The following is a 27,585-nucleotide window of genomic DNA, read 5'->3' on the forward strand; positions in this document are numbered from 1 at the left end:
CAAAACAAAGTCAGATGGCATTTTAAAAAGGAAGTAAACAGGAAGTGTGCGTACCTTGATGGGAAATTTAAAAGGAAGCATGGAGTTAAATGAGAGCAAATTAGTAACAAGAGAAAAACAAAATAAATATTCAAATTCACATTCAGTTTCCAGGACAATAATACATTCAAACAAAATCTTATTTATTCAGTAGCTTGAATTTTGTTTCTACTCATGACCATAAAACAATTGTAATCTCCTGTAATAATGAGCTTTTCACACTATTCAGTTTTTAATTGGGCTTTTATGATCGATTTGAGATGACTGTATTGCCTTATAACCCTGAACTTCTCTGGTGCAAAATCTGCACGTTTGGAACCCCTTCTCGATCTGAACGCACAAGGTTTGGTACCCTCTAAGCTATGAGCTCGGTCCTTTGCTCACACGCCCCACAAACCCTCTGCCTTCCTCGAGGTGCCTCGTCYGGCCAGGCGGCCCTCACCTCTGCTACGGAGACAACACACGGCAACAGCATCTAAAGGTCTGACCTGAGATGCTCCGTTCTCTCATCACAGGAATCAGCAGTGGGACTTTCAGAAGCATGTAGCTGCCCAGCTCTCTTTGCTATTTTGAAAGTCCCACAGAGAGTCATTCCCATGGCCTTTAATAGGAGTCTCTTGAATCTTTTGCTGTGAAGACAGGAATCTGCAAAAATACCCTCTTAAACATCCAGCCTCGTGCAATAATTTTTAATGAAAAAACACTGTCCTTTTCCATAAGCAATTAATTACTCTAGGCCCTTTGCTCCACTCGAATAAAGAGCAAAATGAAAATAAATGGTCTCATACAGATTTCAAAGATACTTTTGCTCAAAACAGTGTTACAAATTTGGCTGTGTTTTCTCCTGTTTCCATTTGTCGTACATATCTTACATTAATGTAAGTTTAATAATCCACTTTTGATCCCTCAAAAGTGAATTTTCAATACTTTAGCTTGCTAGGCAGAAAACACAGCAGCCTTTGATAGCAGAACAAAACTGCTGGAACAAATGTTGATTCCATCAAGGGATGAACTCAACACCATCCTTCGGCTGCTATCTGATTCTGGTTAGACGACTCCTATTAAATGCAGAGAGGAGAGTACAGGGATATATCCTCTGGAATATCCGCACAGCATACTCACCGAGGAGAGATCTAACTAGTCATTAGATGTCACAGCTGTTCCGCACAAAGGCAGCTGAAAGAGCCTTTCTCAGCAAGTACAAAAGTGATCTCTCCAGACTGCTTGTCGGCATCTCTCTACAAGTGCTGTACGCTCTCATATAAGAAATGTATTCAGACAAAACTCACAATGGAAGAATGAAGCCCCTTTTAATGGCAATAAAATAGTATGAAACATTCATATAGGCAATGTACTGTGAATGGTGTAACCTTACAAAGACACGGATTCAGAATGGAATACTTGGGAAYAGTCCCTTCTATGGAAAAGAAATTTGACATTAAATCAACTTAAATCAACATATCAGTCAAAGGAACAGTGTTTCTGGAATTTAAAACAAGGCATTAAACTTCTCCTTTTTCAGTAACAATTCATGTAACTGCCTGGAATCAGTTATCATGAAAGATAACAAAATAGCTGAACGATGTCTTCAAATGAGGGTCATGTATTAATACTGAGCTAACAGCTACTGATGGATAGATAAAATAAATAGGTTTACTTCTGTCTCTTTCTTGTAGGTACTTCCAAGGCACTGATCATGGTACTATTGAAAAAAACAGAATATATCCCACTCATTATGTAAGGTAGATGACTGAACTTGTCAAAGAGTCACATGAGAGCTTAACGAAAATCCTATGCTCTTCTATTTACTGTCAATAAACAGACCTAGTGGAAACAGTGCAATGCCTGCAGCTTTCCATGTGATGTCCCAGTGCTTATTTCCCGGTCCTTTATATTGAGCACACACATGGTCAACAGCAATTTAAATGTTATCACTACTCATCACCTTTAACCGCAAGCAGAAAGGCATAGTTTCATTACAGAATTTAGGAATAGAGCAGAAACACAGCGTATAAACATGAGGAATAGACTAAAAGCTATAACTATGCAGTGAGGCAGCACACTGAAACACTGATATCTCTGCAAAAACGAACGCATGATCATATCCAGGAAAAAAGGCTGTGTGTGTATTTTATATAGATATAGGTGCATGTGTCAGTTATATATAAAATCTAATTACTGCTATCAAAACTTCTAAAACATACAAATTGCTTGCATCAAAAAGCAACAGGTATATGCTAGTACCTCTGAAAACCCTGGACTTCACTGCGATCGTTAGGGGATCTGAACGTGCGGGACTGCAAACTTAAAGGATCACTACAAGAGGTAAAAATCACGATCCTTTTCATGAAACTTCACAGTTTTTTAACTGGTTTCGGTGAGACTACTTAAGATCTATACCACTATATTGTTGAGGAAAACCTAGTAAGTTTTCAATGATTTAGGTATTGAAAAAGGTACCAAATTATGGAGATTGCCGAGGTATGTTTTCACTATTTAGAAAATACCTGGCTCTCTTAATTTAATTAGCAACCTTGTGAAAAGGAAAAACTGCAACCTCTTTGTCTTAAATGGGTATTTTTAATAATTAAGATAGCTGTAGATTGGATTTTAAAATATTGTCATACAAAATATCACTTCTGCTCCATTGCTAAGAAACTAGATAGCTTTACTGCTTATCACAGGCACATCACCAAAGTATTATAACAGTGTATATGTAGAAACACTATATATATATTATTGAAAAAAACATTTGAGGTATGCATTGTTCAATTAGAGAGCTCTTCACTATTCTCTGGTGGTTTTCAAAGCGCTTCTTTAAAAAAGAAATACAATTCTACAACTGTTAATACCAGTGCTCTCTGTTAAAACGGAACCATCATCAAACGTGTTTTGCTAAAGGCTTATTCAGAACGATTGTCTTCGTGAAGAAAAAAAGAACCTGGCAATGCTTATTGGACCATATTGGCTATGAGCACAGGGACAATAGATTAGACTAGATTTCAGTAATGATACATATAAAGGATAGTACACAATAACTCTTAGAGGGGCACATATGGAGACCTGAACATACGAAACATGGTGGAAAGCAAATTAGTAATAGATGAAAGGATGGTTCAACAAGAACGAAAATAGAGAAATTAGGCACAAAAGAAAGTTAAAGACTAGCAGAAGCCATGACAGGTGGGGAGGTGTTTTAAAGTGCTGTTGCATGTGACTTTTAAAAAAATAAACAGATCTTATTTTGCAAAACATAATAAATACGTTATATGCACCAAGCAGATGACCGTAAAATGAGATATGCAGCAAAAACACGGTAGCCCTCCAAGCATTGCTGAAAACAGAAAACCCTATGCATTTTACAGCCTCAACATGGTGTATATAAGTTTTGCAGAAACGAATAAATGGCATTAAAAGGCAATGCCACTCACACTGGAGGTGAATGTTAGCAAGCATAGTGGCTTGATGATGAAGCTTAGCATTGAATGGAATGTCAAAAAAAAATTGAAATTAAATAAAAATTTGAAAGAGTAACATATATGCACCATGGCATCAGAATATGACCATAAAATGCAAAAAGGTGATGGAGTGATATGGAACAAACCTTGGAGAAATATCGCATCCTTGCTGCATAAAGGCACCCAGGGAAAACCAAAGGCTGTTAAATATTCCAAACTCATTTGGAGGGTCAGGAGGATTCTGAGGGTCACGCGGTTCTTCACTGTTGTCTTCCAAGTGCCACTCATAGGGGCTGAATCTGCTCACTAGGAAAAGAACTACGCTGACGCCAATGTAAGCAAAGACTATACACATCCAAATTTCATAAGCCAAAGGATCCAGGAAAGAAAATACGCCAGGTTTAGATTTCTGAGGCTTCTTGATCATGATGGAGATGCCCAGACTCATAAAGGGTTTCGAAAAGTCTATGACTTCTTCTCGCACCAACGTTATGGTGAGTGGGGCAACAGCTATATCTGCTCTCTGAAAAGGGAAAAATAAACTGAAGTTAGTTACAAAACGGTGGCAACATGACTGCAATCTAGGGTCTCAGGTTAAAGAATCAGATGATAAATTACAAGAGTCAGTAGATAACATTTGCTTTGCAGACTATTTTACACTCACTGAAGTTGTTTAAGGACTTCATAATGCTGATAGAAAATTATTAGCATGAAAAATTACAACCAATTCTGCGCAAGGGCCTCAAGGCAGAGGGAGATATGTACCCAACATTTCTATTCAGTTAAAATGGATTCATAAAACACTAAATAAACTGGACAGTGAGGTTGCAACTGAAGCTGTAATTCCTAGGATAATGTACATAGTGTCAGCATAGACTGCATATAGAATTGTATTTTAATGTCCAGATTAGCCATGAACCGTTGTTAGCACATAAATTATATCATAGCAACAAAACAAGGGATCACGATAGGGATTTAAAATTCGTGTGGACTATTTGATGGCCTTTTAATCTCCTTTTTTCATTAACAAGTTGTTTGACATTGTTCATTATTTAATTCAAGGAAGGGGAGCTAATAATAATTCTTGGACTAGTTGGAGAGCATGTCCTTTTCCCCTTCTGACAAGGTTTTCCTCRTACACATCCTAGACACTGTATCATGGCAAGCGCTTGCCCGTTGACTCCTCTGTCACTTACTAGTGATGGTCTATATCTGTCCATCTGTCTTGAGGACTCTGGGCAAGTTATGTGTTTGTTGTATTTATATTTTCTCTTTCATTCTTTCAGCAAGCTCCATGGACTAACTGATTAGTCCAGGATCTTTAAAGGGGACCTAAGAGAAGTAGTCACTGAATTTTAGCTGGATTTGGGCACTACCAGACATATATTCCTTTGAAACCCCCTTGCAAAAGGGACAGAAGAGGGTAAAGTAGTGGGGTGGCAGGAACCAATGACTTTTCTTACTCGGCTTTTCCCACTGCACCATAAAACAGATTCCTATGATCCACTTGGAGAATGAAGCAGCCACACAAACGTAGCAACCTGTGTTACCACAAGCAGTAACTACAGCAATGCCTGCGCTTGGGGCTAAGAAGTTTCCTTAAGCACTTTGCTGCAGAAAGGGGCGTTCGGGCAGACGGATGATCCCTGTCATCCCGCTGCGCTGAGACCACAGGACAGCCCATCCTTCCTGCGGGCGCTGACGAGCAGTCACCCAGCTCTGCAATCCCTGAGTAGTAAATAGCTCGTATTATCTGGGAAGAACGCAACGTAGTGTTTGTCAGGATAACGTATATCATCCTGCTCTACAGAACTTTAGCCCTATGGAGCTATAATAGGGACCATGCTCCGGGGCAGGGTCTCCTGGGAGCATAATCTCGCCTCACTGCATCCGTCATTCACTGGTGTGGTGGTGTTTGCAACGAGATGGACCCTAAACCAGTACCCTTTCCTTTCAACCACTACATCTTTGCTGGATTCCACTAGAGGATAAGAATGCGAATTAAAAAATTACTTAGTTACTTGATTAAAAACAACACTGCAGAACAGATTTTTCGATATATTTAATTGTATCTGTATTTCTGTACCAGGAGATTCAAGTCGTGCTATTTAGATAATTTAGCTCTTGATTCAGCAAAGTAGTCAAGCAGGTATCAGTATTTGCAATAGAGGGGACTAGAACATTTTGAAAAAAAAAATGCTTTCATTATTACTAGAGTCTCCGTAACTACATACAACTTTTTGTAATTTTCTGTCTTATTTTAAATACTCTATAACTATTCATGATATTGATACTATTTAAAGATGGCTATTCATGGCTCATGAATTTCAGAAAGAACAAACAAGAATTCTCAGGGAAAGTTTAACTTACAAGTGACTAAAACACTGTGTACCTTTTAAGTTACATTTTTGTTTCCAGCTGGCAAGTATGTATCTTTTTCTGATGGAAAAAATAAAACCTGCTTAAGTAGAAGTTTTGAATTAAAAGGAATAGGAAAGATTAACAAGAARCGATTAAAATCCGTGCAAGAGAAGAACTGAATATGCCTTTATTTAAATCTCATGGTGATGTACGTGATTGCTATTAATATCTGATTCATTCTTCCTACTAGACAGTTTTGGCTTTTTTTTTACAGTTTAGCAAACAAAAATGGCAAAGGCTTCTTGAAAAGCCAACTGCAGTCTCACACGGTGTATTGCTTGGTGCCTCAGTGTCACTGCAGTCAGCCTGGGGCGATTTCTAGCTGTTTTAAGGCCGAGATCAAAGGTAGTTTGTCTGCCCATGGTCCGGCCCCTCCACCATCCCTCCTACAGCAAGCGTCCCTACCCGAAACACCCGTTTGCACCCACCACCTCCGCTTTGTCTCTAGCCACCCAGGAATCTCTCCTAGCATCTGTACGGGTGTACGAAGTACGTGGACAAGGTCACTGCTTGGAATAATCAAATAAGCTGTGTATGTGCGAGTGAGGAAGCCATTCGGAAAGCATGGCCCTCGGTGTGTACTTTCACAGCCCTCTTCAGCTCCTTTAGACACTCATGCGTGCTGGTACGTTGCCTTTCCCCTCGAGTGATTGCCTTCCTTGAGGAGAAAACCATCACCTGATCTGTGGTCACTTACTGCAAAAATCTAGTTTGATGCTGCCTGAATATACAACCTGAAAATGCCGGTTGCTTTTGGATGCCYGAGTGTTTACTGGCTTTAGACGAATGTGTCAATGGTCTAAGTAAGAGAGAGACTTGGGGAGGCAGGAGCAGAGTGTGGATAATCCTGGAACGTGTTCACTGAAGAACTCCCCCAACACACATATTTGTCTTTTAGTTGCTGCTTATTAAACTACTGTTAAATATTAAATGTATGCAGTCAGTAGGTATGAGAAGTACACAGAATATCAATTTTAAATGTAGCAAAACTCCACTGCTGGCTGGAAGACGAAGCGTTTCAATCATGGCTACTGCATTTGGTGCTGAACTAACGAGGTTCTCACATATTAATCCTTATTAGAGCCAGCTTAATGGATCAGGTCCCCTGCAGGGCCTTAGCAATGGCTCCGCGGGCGAAGTGGAGCTCATGTGGCAGTCCTGCTGCCGGGTACTTCTGCGCGGAGATGGGCAGCCCTGGAGCAGCTGGTCCAAGCAGGAGCAGGCTGTTTCAGCCGTAAGAGCATTTACTTTCTGCAGCATTTTCTCGGACTCAGAGAAATTTAATTCTCCCAAAGTCCTGTTTTAATCGCCAAAGCAGACACTGTGGACCCCCTCCTGAGTGCTGACACAGCATGTATGCAAGTCTGCATCTCCTGGGTGAGAGCTGAGCAGGGATCCTGCAGCATGCTCCTGTGGGACGCGTCGGGAGGAGGATGCTGATGCTCTGCAGAGCACCGACAAATCAGTTTCCAAAAGACTGTTATGTCACTTCCTCATTCATATTATACAGTATGAAATTCTTGGTAAATAACTGCATTTTAATATTACATGGGTTACAAACATTTACTTTTCTGAGACATTTCTGCCTTCATGCTTTCCTACCAACTTTGATACTTTTTTTCTAATACTGCTGATGGACCTCCTCCTAGGGACCTCCAACACATTGGGAACACCAACAAACACCCTCACTTCCTAAATGAATATGGCAGTAATTGTCCTCCRAAGAGGGAACAAGACTGGATTGGGAGATAGAGTCTAATGAGGTCATCAACATTTACGGCACTGAAAGTGGGCCAGCCACAATCCAAGGCCTAAGTCTGGTTCCCTACCACTTCCCTGAACACCAGTTACACTGTAGAGGTTAAAATCAGACCGCTCTTTACTTATTTAAATTTATAGTACTTGGAAAAGATGCTTTTGGAGAGCTCACAGCACTCTAATGGATCATTAGTAATTGCAGCACAGTTGTGAACCTCCTTGTTATGGCTGCAGATAAGCAGAACCCATAAAAAATGAACTAGATCAACCAACCAACCAACCACAACCACAAACATACCCTGCCCTGTGCAGAACTGGAGGGTTTTTTTGAGAACTTCAACAACTAAGCTTTGCTAATCACTCATGACTAATGGCGTTTCAAACGTCGTCTTGATGTATTTGAGCTGGGAGAGAAATGTCATGGATTTGTGTGAGGCTTGTGCGGTCTCTGCCACCAGCATGGGAGGGATGGATTTAGAGAGCACAAGCAGCACTGCAGCACTACCCACTCCGTTCAGACCTGGCTCCAGGGGGCTGCAAATCTCAAGACTCTTAAGGAGAGGGAGAAAAACCAGTAAATGGAAACATCCCTCTACACGAAGAGAGGGAAAAAAAAAAGATAAGATGTTTCATCTCTGTAATCCAGAAGGAGGGATTGAATTCTTCCACTTGCAGAGCTAAAGGTGAGTCTTCCTAACTCCAAAGACATGCACTAGAGATAGCAAGAGGTTCAGGCTGTGCGCCTGCTGGTACATGTTTATTTCTGTTCGCAGAAGTGAAGAATTTCTTTGCTGGTGTGTTGCTTTTCAAGAAGTGGGTCTGGCCTACAGTCACTTTGCAAGATCCTTGTCTGCTCTGGGAAGCCACCCAGCACTCGGATTACATGCATACCGACGCAGGGGCACGGCATGCCAGGTGCTCACTGCCTGGTGTCCGCCAGGAGCCGAAACGCCAGGCGCCTTGGCAGTGCTGAACGAGGGTGCGAGCAGCAGCGGCGGAAGACAACGCTCTGGAGCGACCACTGACTGCGAGCGCCACTGAGGACTCTTCAGGGCAGGCTAAGGCTTCCGGGCACCAGAAAAGGATGTCAGACAGAGCAACACGTCACCCGTGGTGTCTGCTAGTAAAAGCTACCTTGCAAATAGACTCCACTATAGCCAAGGATATTGGGGTGTGTTGAGAGGCCAGGTTGTGGGGACGCTTGTTTTTAACACATCAACTTGCACTTATTTAGAAACACCAGCCAATATCTGACTAGCAACATGCTGCTCTGCATTTTTAATGTGTATTAGCTGAGTGGTGCAAAATGTTATTGTGTTAAAACTGCAACTGGCATGTCTGCAGTGGCTTGTCAATGTTAAGCACATTCCCTGTCCAAAACGTGCTCTATTTGGATACCTGCAATTCCTTCTGAGATATTACTATTGTCTTTTGCAAATGGAGAAATTAAAGGTATGTCTGATTTTTGAGCTACTGACAGGCATGTGCTTCCACTCTCTGTGCTCGGACGAAAGTCAGCTGAAGAGCAGGAGCCCCATCAGCACAGCACCGTGCCGGGGCTCCTAGCCGGAGCCCAGCGCCGAGCCGTGCCAGCGTGGCTCTGCCGCTCCCCGGGGCAGCCGAGGCTCGGTGTTCAGGGGAGGGGACACACGTCCGCCTGCACGCAGCCGGCTGTGTGCACAGGGCCAGTATCTGAGCCTGACCGCGACCGGGGCATCTCACGGCTGCCTTTTGCCACCTGACCTGCGCTTCCCTTCTGCAGGAACCGGAGGGTGAGAGGTGAGCGGAGAGCCGCTTCCGCTCCCTGTGCAGCTACACACAGCGCAGCAGACTAAAATCACAGGGAAGTTTTGAAGAGAGTTAGGAATCAAATTAGTCTTCCTTTCAGCTGCTATTAAAAAGCTGTACATGCCATCCGTGGTCTTTCCTCTGCTGCTGAGAGAGCCAGAACCGTGTAGGGCAGGTTACTGTTAAATGCAGGGATGCGTGTAGGTGGTCTCGTTCTGACAGACTGCGGAGGACGCGTGTGTTTGGGGGACTGCTTTTCCTTTACATTCCTGCTTCATTCGTTTATGGTATTTTACACATTGAAAGGTTTTTATAAAGACCTTTTTTACCTAAGGAGAGCTGATAAAGGCTGTAAGGTTTGGCTCTCTCTGCACTCCCAAAGCATTTGTACTCATAATTAGGATATGCGTTAAACCTGCTGTCAGTTAACCTCAGTGATGTGAAAAGCACCAAGCTCAGGAAGGGAAGGCTTCGCCGGGCTGAACAGTAAAGGGAGAACAGCAGCATACTTGGAAAGGGAAAGAAGGACTAAAAGCCCACATACAGGAAGAGGTTTACCCTACAGAAGGGGAAAGACTAGTCTAGCTGGCAGCAGCTGGTGGGTGTAAAGCCCCGAGCAGCGGCCCGGCTGCGCGCGCGGTGGGAGGTGCTGGTGCTAATCAGCACAAGTGGAGGCACGTCGTTAGCGGATGCATCCCTGGAGGATAGCACTTGCCTTGCTGGTTTGCTCGGCTGGTTACATTTAAACAGTGATTCAGTGTCACAGATTGAGAACGGTTTAGCTACTGCCCTCGGCTGGTGGAGGCGCTGAGAGGCTGAGTGGGAAAAGAGCAGGACGGAGATGGGGAAGCGTGTGTACCTGATCAGACCCCTTGGTACTGGGGTGAGCTGCACTGAGACACATCAGTATGGCATAATTTCCCTATTTTCTCTAAGGATAGGAGAAGGAACACATATCAGTTCATACCTTAACAACATGCCTATTTAACTTCCTTATTAAGTATGTACCATAAATCTTAACAGAGAATACAATTCATATATAAGACAAGTTGTGGACTTGTGTAGGAGTGAGAAAAGATGATCCTATTGCACCTTGGTTATCCAGAACAGCTCAGTGATGACTGGAGCTGCATACCACTTTTTACATGGAACTTCTAAAATGAAAACCACAGATCATGAAACACTGAAGTGTTTGGTAAAGTGTTTGATTTTTTTTTTTTTATGTCTCAGTTAAGAAAGAAAGATACTTTTCTAAAATATCTAAGAAAAAATATCTATCTATTTGTCTGTTATTCTGCCAAAAGTTTCCACTATGTATGCTTTAGAAATTTCCCTTAATCTACAAAATATTACTGCTCGAATCAGTAGTTTAACTGGAAGAACAAAAAGTCCTATTTTGACACCATCAGAGTGAAAGAGCCAAATTAACTGCTTTATTTAACCTGAAATGGCATTTTTGGATTTGTCAAAAATCAAGTAATTTTCATTTTTAGTTCAACCCCAGATGATGACGATTTACCTTTAAAAATTGCTAACAAATCAAAAGCCCCACTGTTAGCTCTTCTCTAACAAGACTTCTAGGTTCTCCTGTTTGAAGCAAAGGAGTTTGGGAATATCTGCTTGGACAGACCTCCTTGTATCCAGGGCTGTCATCTCCATGCTGTCAAAGACCAAGTCCCTTAGCATAACCAGATTCTTTTGTACAGTCTAACGCAAAGCAACAAGGAAAGGTCCAGATACGGCCAGCAGAGAACATCCTACACTTTGGGGGGACCCTATAGCACAGTAGACTTCTGCGCTATCCAACCAGCCCTGATGTGCTATGAGACTGGGGAGGGGGAAGTTCTCATGGGAAGAATTTTAGCGTGTCTGTCCCCAGGTAATGCACAGCTCTTGGGACTGTTCCTAGTTAGCCTAGTTAACGCTGACTTCTAGCTAGCCTTACACTGGAGTCAGGGTTGTACTGGTCAGCCTCAAGACCTGCACTGCTCTGACTCACCACCACTGTTGCTCTGAGTACAGCTCAGTACAGCCATGAATCTTGCCCTTACCTGAAACTACAGCAGAACTGATAAACTGATGTAGATTTTTAATTAAGAGAACTTGACGAGGACAGATGGCTTTGCATTTCAGAACGTGCTGGGCATCTACACACACAGGCTCGTCCCATCCCTCCTCTCTTTCTTTCCCCTTCTCACCTCTCCTACACGGGCTGATTTGCAACGACCTGTCTGTCCTTCCTCTCCTGGCTCTACACTATGTCCCACAGAAGACAAAGAGGAAAATGAGAGTAACAAAGAACTGGCACAAACTAAACATTAATTAAAGTTAACTAGGGGTTCTGGCATTAAAATGTCAAGCTATTCACTTCCTATGATTGTCCCAAGAACAGTTTTATAAGAGTTGTGTGCATGGGGCTATGCATGAAAAGGCACAGTATTAAAAAAAGATTGGTAAAAGACGTCCCAGCAGCGCCAGCTGGTGATGACATGCCTGTTGGGTCAGGAATATGCTGTGTTTGATATATGACTAGTCATTGTTTATCATAGACAAACGCAGTCTAAAAGACTGTAGGCTCTGCCACAGCTCAGTTCAGCTGCTGGATAACTGGTACCAAAACCAATCAGGCCCCTTTTATCCCCCCATGTCTGTCTTCCATACATGCTAATAAAGACATTTAAAAGCTAATCTCCCTCTTGTCTTCCCAAAACGGAATCCAGAGGAGCCAAATGTGACAGTCATTTTGCAGACCAGGCTCACAGGGGCATTAGGGGAAATGTACAGTTTTAGTTCCCTAATAGAGTTTAAAGCCCCTGAGAGATAAAGGAAAGTCAGCACATAAATGAGATGCCTGCTCCAAATAATTAGCACTTCTGGAGCACTTTTCATCTTCAAAGGGCTCTCTGCACAGCCTTGTTAGTAGCCCTTCTCAACAGATGGAGAAAGAGGCCAAGGGTATTTCACGATGTTTGCAGACAGGACTGGGAAAGGGTCTGGAGGGACTGTGAGGTCTCTATTCGGAGCTGAGGAGCTGTTTTCCCTGCTTACAGAAAGCCAGGTGGGTTTTGCTCAGCTTGCCAGCTCAGTAGTTCAGCTCCACAGGCTGGGGAGCTAGCTCAGAGCGCCGGGCTGCGGGCGTTAACCTGGGTCTACGCTCAGTTCTCCAGGGATGCATCTGACCTTTGAATAATTGAGCACTGCTGTTAAGAGGCTTCAGGAACCGAGCTCGCAGTGGGAGAAGAGGAGCTGCTGTGGGGCAAGGAGGGAAACGGTCCTCAAGTTTTCATTAATGAGAAAACACAGAAGAAAATTCTGTTTCAGAATACAAAGGAACAAATCTTTTTGCAGGAAATAAATGACAATGGCAGGGCAGATATGGGGTTGTTTCAAGGTATGGTTTATGGTGCCTGTGAAGCTGTTCTCCTGGTGGGGAAAGGTCGCAAGTACGGTCAGGTGGGAGGGAAGTGGCCAGGGCTCAGTTTGAAACCAAGGAGGCAGAGCTCTCTGAGCTAGGCTCATCCCGCAGGGGTGTGGAAAAGGCAGCAGTGGCCAACCTGATTATCCAAGAAAAGGCTGGGTTGAAGGAGGAATACGGCTCAGATCGGTGGGTCCTCAATACAGATGCACCTTCCATCGCCCAGCAGCTGGAGAGGCTGATCTCCCTCGGCTCAGGTCCCACAGGAAGCAGCTCTTATCGCACCTTTCTTCCCAGTGTGGACGGTCTCTGGGCCCTGGCTGCTATTAGGAATTTCAGGTTCTCTTTGTCGTATCTTTTGCATAGGGTATGATTATTTTTAAGTGAATAAAATGTTTCATTGCTTGCCACTTGCTAATATATCTGAGGGATCCAACTACAGCTAATACTCTTGATATTTCTTGAGCCACACACAGGGAAACTGTCAGTTTAGGTTTCCATCGCAATGTAATTATACTGAATCATTTGGAAAGAATTATCTCATCAAACATTTTGCAAGAGATGCTGATGCGATTGGGAAACTTTGAGGCGACTTTTTGAAACTACACTCACCAATGGAACAAAAGGAGGCAATAGAAATATTCACTTCTGCTCAGACATTTTTAATAAAGGAAAGCTTGTTAAAAATAATCTATAAAGAAGATTTGGGCGGAATTGCAAATCACCTTATTTGCATGTGGGGAAAAAAAAGCAAAGATGAAATACCAGCTTGCAAAGTCTTTTCTGCAAAGCCAACTTTTTCCCCATTCCATCCGATTTATTGTATCGGCATTCCAAAATTCTAGTTTTTAAAGAAGTTTCTAAAATGGCAATTCCGGCCTTTTTTTGTTCTTACTATACAAAGCAATGTATGCCCAAAATAGAAATATAAAGAGGAATGCAGTGAATTAGAGAGACTTTTTTTGTCTGATGGTTGTTTTTTTAAAGCTAAATCCAGGGCTTAAAGAGAAAAAGACGTGGGTGATTTCAGGCCTGTATTGCTTTTTCCCCTGAAAAGCAAGAATGGGGCGAGCTGAGCATTTAGGTTCTGATCAGACACGAACTGACATCAATGATCCCATGAGATTCAGCACCGTAGGGTCAGACCCTTAATAGGAAGAGTACCTCCCAGCAAGACTCATGGGAAAAAAGAAGATACAGCACATACAAAAGCAGTATACGAAGGGAAAACTGTGAATTCTGTTGTAGTTAAGGAATCTGAAATCTGCCCAATGTCACTTCTCAACATTTTGTGGAAACTGATTTGAAGAATAGCAGCAAAAAAATGACACTTTCTGCAATGAAATAATTAAAAAAAGTAGACTACACAAATGGTACTACAAAAAATATCTAAAATTTTAAAGGTAGCATTCAAACAGAAAATCTTTATTTTGCAGTTTATTAACTTTGAGCACAACTTTTTATAAAGAACATTAAAATGAATGTTAAGAGAAACTTACCCCATAGACAAGTTCACCCACCATGCCATTCCATATTTTAGTCTCAGGGTCCCTAGCTCCATATTTCCCATCTCCAACAATTGACAGTTTGTACTTTATTCCAACATGTTTTGCTATTTCAGAAGCTAAGTCTACACAATATCCTTCATATCTCTCATTCCCTTCTAGTTGTTCATGGTTTTTCTTATACATTACATATGGTGATTCCTTTGAAACAAAAGTAAAGATCAAAAGTCTATGAATGTAAAATATGGCTTTAAAACATACAAAATGAGAGCTGTTATTATCCTTACTTTATATTGCTGGCAAATATTTACAACATTTCCTACTTTAGTACAGAAATTAGAAAAACAGATATTTGCAGTTTAAAAATCCTTGACTTAATCCTACAGTCACATATGCTATTGTCTTTAATCCTAGTATAGACCCACTGAAGACACCAGAACTATTCACTTTAACAAAGTTACACTTTTGTTTGCAGGATTAGGCCTAAATTTTTAGATGATTAGACAAGCACGTAGCATCACTGCAGTAATAATACAATTTTTAGTGTCTAAAGAACTGACATACTCAGTACCTGCACCCACTGAAATCATTTGCTAATGCCCAGTGGCCCAGATTGGGGCTCTGATGGAAGTATTTTCAAAATAGCCTAAGGGAAGTTAGGCTAAAATGCGCAGCAGCAATCTTGGTCCCTAAATTCCCTTAGCTTTCTTGGAAAATTTCAGCTGAAATGCTGACTATATCTTGCTAAATTCATAGGAGGATAAAATACAATGCTTCAAGAAATAGCATATAACTGGCTCATGCTTAGAACAACTGTAACAGGCATAAAAGTCACAACAATACCGTACACAACAATACTGTACAGAACACATATGCTAGAGGCATTCAGACTGACACAGGTGCTGCTGTTTGCAAGACACAGAAAGAGCATTAGTCCTTTGGAGCCGCACAGGTAGAGATCACTTTACACTAGTCTTAGGTATACCTACAGCCTTTCCAGTTCTCCACAGGCTTCCTGGTGCCACCCTTACTCAGTCCACCAGGGGCTGAGTCTACAGAAGCTCTACCCGAGTGAGAGGCACAAGATCTGAACCTACAGCAGGAAGGATCCTGCAATCATTTACATGCATGTGTAGCTTTACTCACGTGAGGAGCTCCATTGAGTTCAAGGAACTGAGAAGCAGGAGGGCACAATGTTGGGTTCAGTGGGACTCCTCCTGTGAGTAAACTTTTTGATACACAATAAAGTATTGATACACATTTAAGGGTCAAGGCCTCAATACATCTCTGCAAGTTACTGAACTTTTCAGTCACTTGAAGTCAACATTGTGCCTTCTGGCAAGGTGTCTAACACATCTCAGGAGCCATGCATCTTATTTCCTAAACACAAACACACTAAGAATGTAAAACTTACCAAGATGGTAGTGACTACTATAGTTCTGTTCTCCACAGATGAAGTGTCATTAGAGGGTAGCAGGTCTAATGCTGGCACGAATCTTTCATATTCATTCCAATAACCAGCCTATAAAAGTGCAGATTGTTACCTCATTATATACGTTCACAAGGACTCTGGTACACGAACTTGATAACAAGAACTGTTAAAACATATGGCTTTGTAGCATTTATTCATTTATTACCATTACAGAACTACACTGGCTTTAATTTAATGTCCTTAAAGAAATAATGTTTCCAAGCCCATGTGGAAGTAATTAAAGCCAAATGTAATTGAAAACACACGTTTCATTCTCCCTATATAAGTTCACATGGTCATGGTGCCTATGGAATAAATTCCTGTGTTTCTGCAACATCAGAATACTCTATAGTCCAGAAAATGAATCGCATAGCCTAAACTCCTTTGATTTAGAAGTTTTTACTGATTCACCCCTATTCTGCTGCAGTCCAGACAGTGACTACAGTACCTGTAAACATGCTTGAGCTAGCTTTAGACTTGACTGCACAGATATTGTTAGTAATGCAGGCACAGTAGCAGAAACTTCCATATGGATTACAAAACCCTCTCGGAGCATGAGATGACTATTTGTCAGCTGGCCTGTGCTGACCTTCATGGTGCTGTGGCTACATTGCCACTGGCTATTACACTGGTTCTTTTATTTCTGCACAACGCAGCAGTAACACTGCCTGCACTGTAAACCTAGCTGAATGGCCAGGCCATATCCAGAGGTATTTTGTTATCAAATATGTGCAGAAGAGTTTAAGGAGTCTCAACAGTGATTAAGCAGGTTTAGGTGCCTAACACCAGGTGGAATCAGGGGGATTTGTGTGTCTGGTCCACTCAGACTCTTTTCTCAATCCTCCTGAGAGCCTGTTTACCTAATTATTTTTGAAAATCTGCCCTAAATTACTTTTACAACAGGGATCTAGGCAACTACCCCACTTAGGATCTATACTTTATTTAGGAGACAAGAAAATGTGGTGCAAATCCTAATTAAAACCAAAAATGATTTTCTGTTAATTTCAGGAGGTTTCTAAAATATATTGGCTCCACCTTCACTATTGCTCTGAGGCCTGTTATGGAGAGGAAGGGAAAGACAGAGAGGAAGTTAGGAAAAAGGGCAGAGCACAGGGACATTATACCAGATAGTACCCACGGCAGTGGAAAATCTCCAGATGACTTTTAGAGGAAAAAGGGGGGTCTGAAGTTGATAGGGAAACCCATATTAGGCAGCGCAAGTGATTTGGCAAGGAACAAAATAGGAAGAGGTTCCTGGGCTAGGGGAGAGATCAAGAAGGCAGGGATTCCTCAGGATCCTGCTTTTACAGTGACCGTGTAGTATTTTTGATTTTCATTAGTTTGTTGGAATAAACATTTCTGAAGAGGCAAAATTGGATGCATATCTTGAAACTCACCTTTCGTGATCCAGCAGCTTTCATTTCATACACATCAATTGTGTAATTTGTTCTTCGCCCATAGGTGTCAAACTGGATGTTCCCTGTCATTCCTTGAACTTGCACCTTAAGGGGATAAACAGAAAAAAAAAATTAAATAAAAGACTCACTCTATCTTTTCCTCTATTAAATACTGCAGGAACTCACTAGTTCTAGCACAATTTTTGTCTATACAAGACAGTACGTAGTGCTTCTGATAAAACCAGTTATATTTTTTACAGCAAGAAAGCCCCAATTCTCTGTTTCAGCTGTACATATTCTTTGTTAGTTAGTGCTCAGCTGGTGACTCACTACTGCAGAGTGAGCTGCATTTAAGTGAAATTAGCCCTGCACGTATGTTAAACATAAGAAAGACTGGTTCCGCCATGCTTAGTCACACTGGATTCACTGCTGTAGGATGGAGTACCAACAAGACACCTGTAACAATTCAGTGCCATAAGACACTTCACAACATGGCACAGAGTGATTTGTAATATGGACCAGAATCTCATATTGTCGCTCACACTGGGAAGTGCTTTATTTTAAGATCAGTCCCGGCATAGGAGAAAGGAATGAATGTCTTCTCTGAATGAAAACAGGCAATTGCCTCTACTGCTTATGGAGTTCTGGTCTCAATCTGGATGATTGGGGCTACAGACGGTAAGTCATTATCATTACCCACTCACATGAATCATTTTGAGGGGAAGTATAAAGAACTTTGTTTCAAAGAAAAAAAAATCTTTCTTATTTCCCTGTATGAAAGGGTGAGATATTTCCATTTATCACTTATCAACACTGACAAGCTCTCAGACAGAAGGAGTAAGAATCTGAAATTTCAGCAGGGGTAAATTAGCTTTAATATTTAGCAAAATGCAGTAGAAGCTATAGGAATGGCTGATGGAAAACTGGTTGAAGGGAAACTCTGAAATCATGGTCCCTGGAGATGCTGTTACTGATCTGCTATTTATGGTTTAGAGATGGTACAATCAAACTTGTTATGATGGAGAGGGACAGGCTATACAACACAGCCAAAATTCCTTGGACCCCAAATTATCCTGTGAGCCAAATTCAGAGTGATGTATGAAGAGTGTGAATTTTTCATCAGTGAGTGGATTTGAACCTTTCTTAAAATATTTTATGATTTGAGGGTTCTGGAAGAAGATGCAAGTTACTCCTGTCTCCAGAAAGCTGAAGTTAGAGACCTGAATGGGACTTTGAAAGCCAAACTTGTCCCTAAGAGGTTTTATCAACTATGGCCTGAGCAGAGGCATTTGTAGGGTAGTTGGCATATCATTTACAGCCAGATGTGAGCTTGATGTGTCTGCTTTTGGAGCTTGCTGGAAGCCATCTGCTTACCTTAGCACAGCAGTGTCTGTCTCTCAGCAGACCTTGTTAGGTCAGGTTCATCCTGATGCATATTGAGATATGAGTGTTATGCATTTGACACCTTTTGACTTCAACTTTTATTTGTTTCTATCTTTGGTGGGAAAACTCAGCACTTCTCAAAATCTGGCTGCACAGAGGCAGGAAGGCTCACCAGGACTCCGAACACTTCTGTCAGCAGAGAGTGTGGAGGCAAACACAAATGAACTGATTATTTACAACTATCCAGATTTGTTCAGGTAAACTGTCTTCCACTTAATCTAATGCCTTTGAATCAGATTTAGAAATACAGACATGCACAGTTTTCAAGGCTGTAGGGAAGCAGAGTCAGGTAACACTGATTTCCCTTTTGCCAGCAGGATGACTATAATCTGGCACTGAATCTTCTGCTGGCATCAGTTATTTCTAGGATGTCTTGAACAAATATTCTTATTTTAGTTGCTGTACAACTGGAGAGGGGAGGAAACACTGTTAAATGGAAGTTGTTTTTCCTGAAACAAAGATTCCAGATCATTGTCTGAGTAGGGTAGAGACTGTGATGGATGGGATTGGGTCTGGTAGGCAGTGTTACTGTGGGATGTTCTCATCTTGAGTAGGAGTTGTTGGAGTTGTATATGAATCTCATTTAGTTCATTTTGAATAGCTAAAAAAAAAATACAAGACACCCTGCTGAAAGTCAATCTTCTGCATTTGTGCCACTGATGAGTTTGGCTTTGTGTGTCTTATGAATTATTATTATTATTATTTTTTTATAAATTCTCCCTAATCAGGGACTGTCCTGTAGCAGTGTTCATGTTCTGTTTTGACTCTTTGTTGACATGAATCTCATTCAGAGGAGTCTTATGTTTGTACTTGTAATTAACTTTAAATGGACAATACAAATTCTTTAATATTTTGAAGGTTAAATTTAATTAACTTCTCTTCAAGAGTGTGTAATGCTACATAAGTGAATGTTCAGTTAGGGTATTTGTTAGGAAGTGACATAATGGCATAAGAAGAGCTCCGACAATGTGAGATTGAACTGGATCTCTCACTCCTTAAGAGTGAGGGATAGAATAAACCTTCTGATAGAATCCTTCCAATCTGGCAAATAAGAAAAAGCAACAGTGAAGCATAAGAAGTCTGACCTAGGATTTGTTTCATCTAACATGGGCTTAATTCTGATCTCACTCACTCCATTTTTACACCTGCATTAATAAAATTTATTCTAACAGGTTTGTTTTACATTAGTTTAAGCAAGATCAAAAGCAGACCCTATTCTTGTCTCTTGTATGTATAAAAACATTACCAACTTTTCCTGTTGTCACTTGCTTTAACAGACATAGCAGTCTAAAAAAGAGTTAAAACTCCACAAAACTACAGAGACATAAGTGAAGTAGGATCCAATGCAGTAACTAATAGTAAGGTTAAAAGATTGGCCATGCAAAAGGTAACCAGGCTGGGCTCAGACAATCACATTTGCAGCCTCAGCTCAACCTCAGAAGCCCCCAGTACATGGCCATTTGCAAAACGGCTCGTGCTCACTCCCGTGGGAAGTATGGCGCTGCAAGGCAGTCAGACAGGAGGTGCCCTGGTGCGGACCCTCAGGCAGCTGCTGCGCTGGTGCCTGAGGGATGTGATTTTTGGCCAAAGTTTTGAGAGCTAATTTGTTATGCCTTGCACTCTACCGGATATGTTTTGGYCCTCCTTTGGAGTTTGTCATTATGGGTTTTCTTTTTTCCCTGAGGAGCTGCAGCTGTTTGTCTGAGTAGAGAAGCTGTACATGGAGAGGAGGATACCAGTTCTATCCCAGCAGAGCTGCTGCTGCTGTGGAATATACATATGCAATAGCCACGGTATGCTTGCTCTTACCATTTTCAGTGCTCTTTCTATATCAATTCCTTGGCTCCACGGTACTGCAGGGTTAGCTAGGCAGTCTCCAGCACTGCCTCTCCTGGAGACATCCACACGCTGCCTTCGGAGGTAACGGAAAGCCTCTGCTATGACTAGGACCGCATCATGGGTCAGCGCTGATGTATACTAAAATTGATGCAAATAAAACAGGGTGACAAATGTAGAATTAGAATTGCTGCAGGTTTATCAGGTCTAGTCCTTCTCTTTGTTAAATGCTCTTGGAAGAATCATCCTTGCAAGCCCTTTCCCTTGCTCCCTGTCCTGCCACAGATGCTAAATGTCATTTACCAATTGCATGTTTTCCAAGTAACAAATAAAATATATTTTCATGTTGTATAGCATATAGCAGTAAATTAGTAAAAACAGTTTATAGTTGCCTAAGGTTTAGATTTAATTGGAAACTTGCTCATCTAAATGAGGTTACTACTTTTTTAACAAGATTGCCAAGACAGACCTTTTGAATTAAAGCTGACATAAATAACTTCTGTCTGAACTATGATCCTGATTAGGTAGCATCTGTGACCAGCCATAGATCAGTTTGCTTTTCTTTGACGACAGCTAAACAAACAAGTAATCACAATCACAATCACTTTAAGCATTACAACTCCTTGGTAATTGCCCATCTGCCTTCTCTTACTCCACTGTAACTCCACTGTAACCCTCCTCCAATCCGAGGAGAGTGCTGAGCTATCCTGCACTTCAGCAGGTAAAAGCACGCAAAGGGAACAGCTAACATACTAGTTAGCTTTGCAGTAAGTGCTTTGTGCAGCAACAACTGTTCAACAAAACCTCCGGACTCCTTAACTACCTGTTCATATTGCTCTCAACTTCATCCACTGCTTGTCTTATATATCTGGTGACACCCCTCAATACTGTAACTTGGATGTCACCTGTAAAAAAGTAATGAAGGTGTTTTTTCACATTTCTTCAACATTCATGTGCTTGTCTGAAAGTTCTTCCCTCCTGAAGAGTGTCCCGAGCTTTGCATACAATATCAGTGGTTTTCACTGGCATTACAGTAGACCAGTAACGAGGGGTCTGCGCACCCTGGAGCAGGATCCCATTTCAATATGGCATAGGAGCAATTGAACGTGCTCAGTCTCTCAGGTATCTGCAGGAGCAGATTTCAAACCCCCTATAATTGACCCCTCAATTGTGTAATTTGTGTAATTTGTGTAATGGGTATCTGCATACACTGGTGAGCTTGCCCTCATTTTTCCTATCTGTGTGATAATATAGAGCTCTTGGCTCCCAATGAACCTTAAGCTGGAGTTAGTGCAAAAACACATGCTGCCCATGAACGAATAAGAAAGATGGAAATTTGCATTTCAACTGCAGGTTCAGCTACTCTCTGTGCGGATAAGACCTATTAAATTCAGAGGCAGTTAGCTCTATCCTGTAGGGCAGTATAGCACGATTGGTGGTCTATATCTCTTAAAAATGTCTATGATCTTATTGCAAGCACTTCAGCTTGATGTAAAGCCTTGGGTAACCTGCACAGAATGAGGTGAGCTTGTGTGTGCAGATCAAGAGAAGCATATCTGATAAATGAGGGCGCAAAGGTAGCATTGGGGAAAGGTTATATAGCAGCCCTTCTTACTGAGTTTTAAATGACAGAAGTTTATAAACTCTTATGGGTGTTTTTTTCCAGCTCTGATTGGATCTAGGTGCAGATGCTCTTTTGATCCTGCCCACCCTTACCTCCTTTCCTGTGATGCTGGCCTTGCAATGATCACCTTCTCCTCTTTTAATAAGTTAACAACGATTACATGTCACATTCCACACAACAATACACAATCAGAAAGTAATTTTAAAAGATATTTGTTCTTGTATTAAAAAAATCTTGTAATAGCTGTCCAATCTAGCACTACATAAAACCAACACAGTGATAATTTTTTCAGCAGACTGCATCAATTGTCAGTAACCTTAATGTGGTCCCTTCCAAGTCATTCCAAGAGAGCTATCTAATTTTCTACTTTATTTGAATTCTACTTACAAATGCATGAGCATGCAAAGAGAAAAAAAAGAGAGAGAGAGGGAAATGCTGATAAAATACAGAATAAATTAAACATCAGGGCTTTAATCTCTAGGCAATTTTATTTCCTAATCAAAAATATTGTACATCAATTTTTAAGTATGCTTTTTGTCTGATTGACAAATACTGTGCACATTTCTATAACGAGCAGTACATTTGTGGAAAGGTAATGTAATCTCTGTGTTTGCATCATATACTTCAGATTATTTTTTAAGGATAGAGAATAATTTTTCCCTCAAGGTAAATTGCTTTCAAGTGGAGTAAAATCTTCCCAGGTTAACTTCATATATTTCAGAGCTTTTAAGATTAGTACGATACTTATCTTCACTCCTGCATCACTGCTAGGAAGCTCTTAGAAAGCAGGCCTGCTTCCTAATCAACAGGGAACAATACACTAATCCGAAGATTTGTGGGCCTCTATTTGACTTTCTCTGCTCTGTGAGGCTGTGCAATAGTATGGGATTAAGATAATTTCCTTTCCCCATAAAAATAGCATGATCCTAGGAATGGAAAATATTGCAGTAAAGCATCCAGTTTTACCCTTTCTTCTGAGACACAACCAACTCTGAACAGACTACCCCTGTCATGTTTGCTAAATCTGTAGCTTTTAAATCACCGTGAAAGGGCCTCCTCTACCTCTCACAGTACATGTTGCCGTACTTAACACCACTCAAGGATTTTTTTCTGGTATCTGTTATAAATCATAAATTCAGCTGATTATTTCTTGTCCCAGTCTTGGCACACTTTTGAGTTATGTCTGCCCTAGAGAATTAAACTGTGCCAAGACATGGGTGAAGGCAGTGGAACTCAATTGTCTGCAATTACTAAGTTATTAGAATTATCCTGGAGTGGCCTGGGCCAAGGCCAACCAGCACCCAAACAACTCCCAGGCACAGTTTGGGACCTTCCAGTAGGTACTTCGGATGCAGCCACCCCGTTAAGGATGCTGGGATAGTTTAACAGTTTGGGCATGGCCAGACTGTGCTACTTGTCCCCAGGGACAGAGAACAGCTTCCAGCACCGTTTAGTTTATGGTACTGATGCAAGTCTGGAGAATAACAGCTGATTATCGTCTTTTGTATACCAATCTTCTACCTACTGGAAGACCATATCACACACCATACCTCAATTGTCCTCTAATTTCTAAACTAAATGGATGGAATTTTTACCCTCTTTCCTGGTGAGACATTTTTTCTAGGTCCCTGTGATTTTAAATTCTCTCTTCTGGACTCTCTCTCCCTGCTTTTCCTCTTTCAAGAAGCAGGGTGCTATCAGCTGTACAGGCCTCCTGCTGAGGCCTCCCCAGGACAGAGCAGAGCCGAATGCCACACAGGCAGCATTCCTCCTAGGATACCTCCAAACAGCATTTGCCTTCTGGCAGCAGAACCACATAACTGGTTACTATTCTGTTTGTACAGAATTTACAATGCTATTGCCTATCATTGCGCCCCCCCCAGGCATTAGACTGGACTAGATTTTTCCTTCCTTTCCTTCTATTTTATACTTCCCTGAATTTTATCTTACTAATATCAGGATACTACTCCAGTTTATCAAAGTTATTTTGAATTCCAAGTTGGTCACCAATCTGTCTGTGCCCCTCCCAAATTAAGCAGGAAAGACATGAATTGCCTCATCAGGGCTGTTGTTCTGAGATAGGCTTAGCTTTGGTGACCCAAGGTCAGTATACAAGCTATAGAGGATCGGACTCGCAGAAGTGACAGAATCACAGGTCCTCTCATCCCCCACCAGCCCCTGGATCTATTCACCCACATGAACTGATGCAAAAGAACAGGCCTAACCAGAGAGGAAGAGAAAGAAAGAATCTAATAGGAATATTAATAATATGCACTGGTCCTGAAAGACTTTGACTTCAGACATTGAACGGTGCATCCTTATGGCGCTCCTTGGCTGGAAGGTGAGTGAATGGCACCCACTCTATTATACAGATGCTAAGGCAGGAAATAGCCAGTCTCCTATTAACAGTAGCTCTCATTTGAGTTTGTCCAGTCTAGGACAGTTTCTGCAAACCTGGGACATAAAGAATTTGGAAAGTTTTATTGATTGCAGACAGACTATCTAGAGCATTTAACTAAAGCATAGTGGCACAGAATCCAGGCTTAGATTATGGGGGCAACTGTCAGGAGCGAGTAGGAGGCAGCAGTGGCCCCTCCATGAATCTAATGCTAATCTATCTTGCACATGGAATTCTCCATCAATATTAAAATTGACTAGTAACCCACAGTTTGCATCTAAAAATTAACCTAATTAAAAAAAAACCACCTAAATTAACTCAAGATGTTGAAGTTTAAAGGTTTTATATCCACTGTAAAATGACAGGATATTGTACATCTGCAAGACAAAGCCTTTTGTTTTGAGGAACTCACATGCCAGTGTGCACTCGTGTCCAATTAATAGTTTCTGCCTCTCTCTCACTCCTGGAAGTGCAGTGAATGCTCCAACGCATTCTAATGAGAGATCTGCATCATACACATGCATGCACCAGGAGTCAAAAAACCCTCAAATGATTGTTAAAAGCAACTTAGATGGTTTCCATCACTGCCAGAATAAAATAAATACCTTTAATGGAGAGTTCTTGGCTTCAGGGAATTCCCTTTCATCAAGCCTCACCCAGCGCTGTAGAAACTGTTGAACCATCGGGTTTTCATTATTAACAATTTGGAATCCAGTAACATTGGCACCTCCATGCATTACTCTCTCCAGCACAATGTCTGTGAAGCCCTGAGAGGACACGTGTAGGAAAGAAGAATCAGTGCCATCCAAAGTCCCTTTTCTTTGGCTCAGTTTTAGCTGCTACAAGCTTAGTACAAAAGAAACTGGTGAATTTCCCTTTTGTTAGTAGAAAATATTTTACCAAGGACACAATTGTTACCACAATAACAACTGGGACTCTAATAATGCAACAAAACAGAAGTTAAAAATGTCTTCTTATTCAGACCTTTGCGATGGAAAAGTGCCCTACTGCCTTGTGGCAATGTGGCACACAGTATTCACTGGCTGGAAAGAAAACACTGGGGAAACTTTAAGTACAATTTCCCCTTTTCTTCCCATCACAGTGAAAAAGGGCCCAAACCCTCATTTGCATTTACAGAGAAAAGTGTGCAAGAAGGGTCAGCACTGGGAGCAGAGAACCACTGAACACCCATATGGTTCTGTCGAGGCAAAGCAGGTACCTCCTTGCTAGGCAGTCACAGTATTAACACTTCACTTTCAGATATAATGGTATGATTCTCTCCCACTCTGTTGGTACTTATACCTGTGTCTGTAAATTGGTGCCTTTTGATTAGTTTGACTTGATTGCAGTCATATTTATCTGAATGCCAGTGGTTACACACGCTAACAGGCAGCCCAGAATACGGCCCCCTGGATTTCTATGCACATTCTACAATCTAATCAGTGAGATCATGACTGGTTCTTTAATGCAAAATGACGCATCTTGAAGTCACGCAGTGCTTATACTAAATAAGGGCATTTTAAAATTCATCTTTTCTGCTTTAATCACACCAAAAAATGAATACAGAGAATCTTCTACTAAGTGGGATTGCTGAATTTGAAAGTGTGATTTTTGGAAAAACATTTTTCCACTCACAGTAGACACAGAACCTAAACATTAGTCTTCCTGCAGGATCAATTACAATGTAACACTTTTCCTGAGGAACTCAAGCAGATGGTGTTTCAAAGCATCATAAACATCCCTGAAAGTCAAATTTAAAATCCAGAATAAGTTCTAATATGGATACAAATGTATAGTCTTGTCCTGATTAATTAACATGTATAAAGTCACCACCCTACACTGTGCCTCTATAATACAAAAGAACATMTAAACAGTCTGGCAATTTCACTTGATGGAATTATTGTATTAATTTGCAGCTTTTCACCACTTACATTACATACAAATATGCTGCAATTATTTTTCTGGAGTGCTTAAATTTCAAATATGTTTTACATAAGATTACAATTATCAAGTGTTTTATTTAAGAGGAAAGAAATTAGTGCAAAACATATAATTAAATTATTATTTAAAAATYAGTAGAGGATATGAGCTTCTTAGATAAAACAAAGACTGAGTAATTGAGTACAAATGACTATAACATACCAGTTCAAGTATTTACTGAAGTCATTTCTCAAAATCCAAGAACTCGTTCATGCATTTCCTCCTTTGCTGATTAAAGATGACACAACTTGAATAGAATATATTACCCTTCAAAACTTAGCTACACTTGTAATGAAGAAAAGTTCTTACCAGGTTAGCTAACATGTAGTGATAGCCTCGAGAATGTTTACCGAGGATTACAACCTGTGCGAAGAAAAAAATTACACATATCACTCAGTGTAAGGCGGATGATTCTCAGCTTGCAAGAACCAAGCCAGAGAACAAACATTTTGTAATTCTCCATGCTCAGTCCATGGGTAATACGAGTATTACAGACCTGTGACTTTACAGACATGTTGCAGTCACTTACGGTTTAAAAACACGTGGGCACTGCCCATGTTGCAGTCACTTATGGTTTAAAAACAAGAGGAACTCACAAGGTTGAGAAGACTCCGACTGCAGAGATGACCTTACCTGCCAATCCCACCCTTGCAATCAGTCTCCCCTGCTGACCATGTTAGTTCTGGTTATCAGTTCAATTATTTCTGCTCAGGTAACCCTGTACCTTCCCCCTCAGCAGACTCCTGTCTGCTTTGCTGCTCATTTGTGGAGCACACCAGAGATAGGTGACACAGTCCAGCCGTGACRGATCGCAGCCAGTGTGTTGCGCATGCAGCTGAACCCCCACACTCTGCCCTCCAACCCCACTCGGGCACCTCTGTGTACTACTGGAGCCGTTAAATGGAATAACTAACAGACAAAAAAGCAGCAGGATAAACTGAGCAGTAGACTTCTGTAAAAATAAAGAGGATGAGCGGGGCCTACCATCGTCTGGCAAGCCTCAATCCTATCGTTATTTGTGCTCACATGACCAACCCAATAATAATACCCAT

At 41.3% G+C, this 27,585-nt stretch overlaps 1 protein-coding gene across 1 annotated transcript in view; it reads right to left on the reverse strand.

Moving 5' to 3' along the window:
- The window catches only part of GRIA3 (glutamate ionotropic receptor AMPA type subunit 3), a 154,888-nt gene that overhangs the window by 39,960 nt on the left and 87,343 nt on the right, over positions 1-27,585 (reverse strand). Inside the window, exons 6-12 of the mRNA XM_026089538.1 lie at positions 26,843-26,896; positions 25,159-25,320; positions 20,505-20,672; positions 17,253-17,357; positions 15,799-15,906; positions 14,379-14,585; positions 3,644-4,020 (exon numbers count right to left, since the gene is read on the reverse strand). Coding sequence (XP_025945323.1) covers positions 3,644-4,020; positions 14,379-14,585; positions 15,799-15,906; positions 17,253-17,357; positions 20,505-20,672; positions 25,159-25,320; positions 26,843-26,896 — 1,181 coding nt within the window. The remainder of the gene's footprint in view (positions 1-3,643; positions 4,021-14,378; positions 14,586-15,798; positions 15,907-17,252; positions 17,358-20,504; positions 20,673-25,158; positions 25,321-26,842; positions 26,897-27,585) is intronic.

This window comes from Apteryx rowi, unplaced genomic scaffold, assembly GCF_003343035.1.
Source record: "Apteryx rowi isolate R43461 unplaced genomic scaffold, aptRow1 scaffold_82, whole genome shotgun sequence".
NCBI classification, from domain to species: domain Eukaryota; kingdom Metazoa; phylum Chordata; class Aves; order Apterygiformes; family Apterygidae; genus Apteryx; species Apteryx rowi.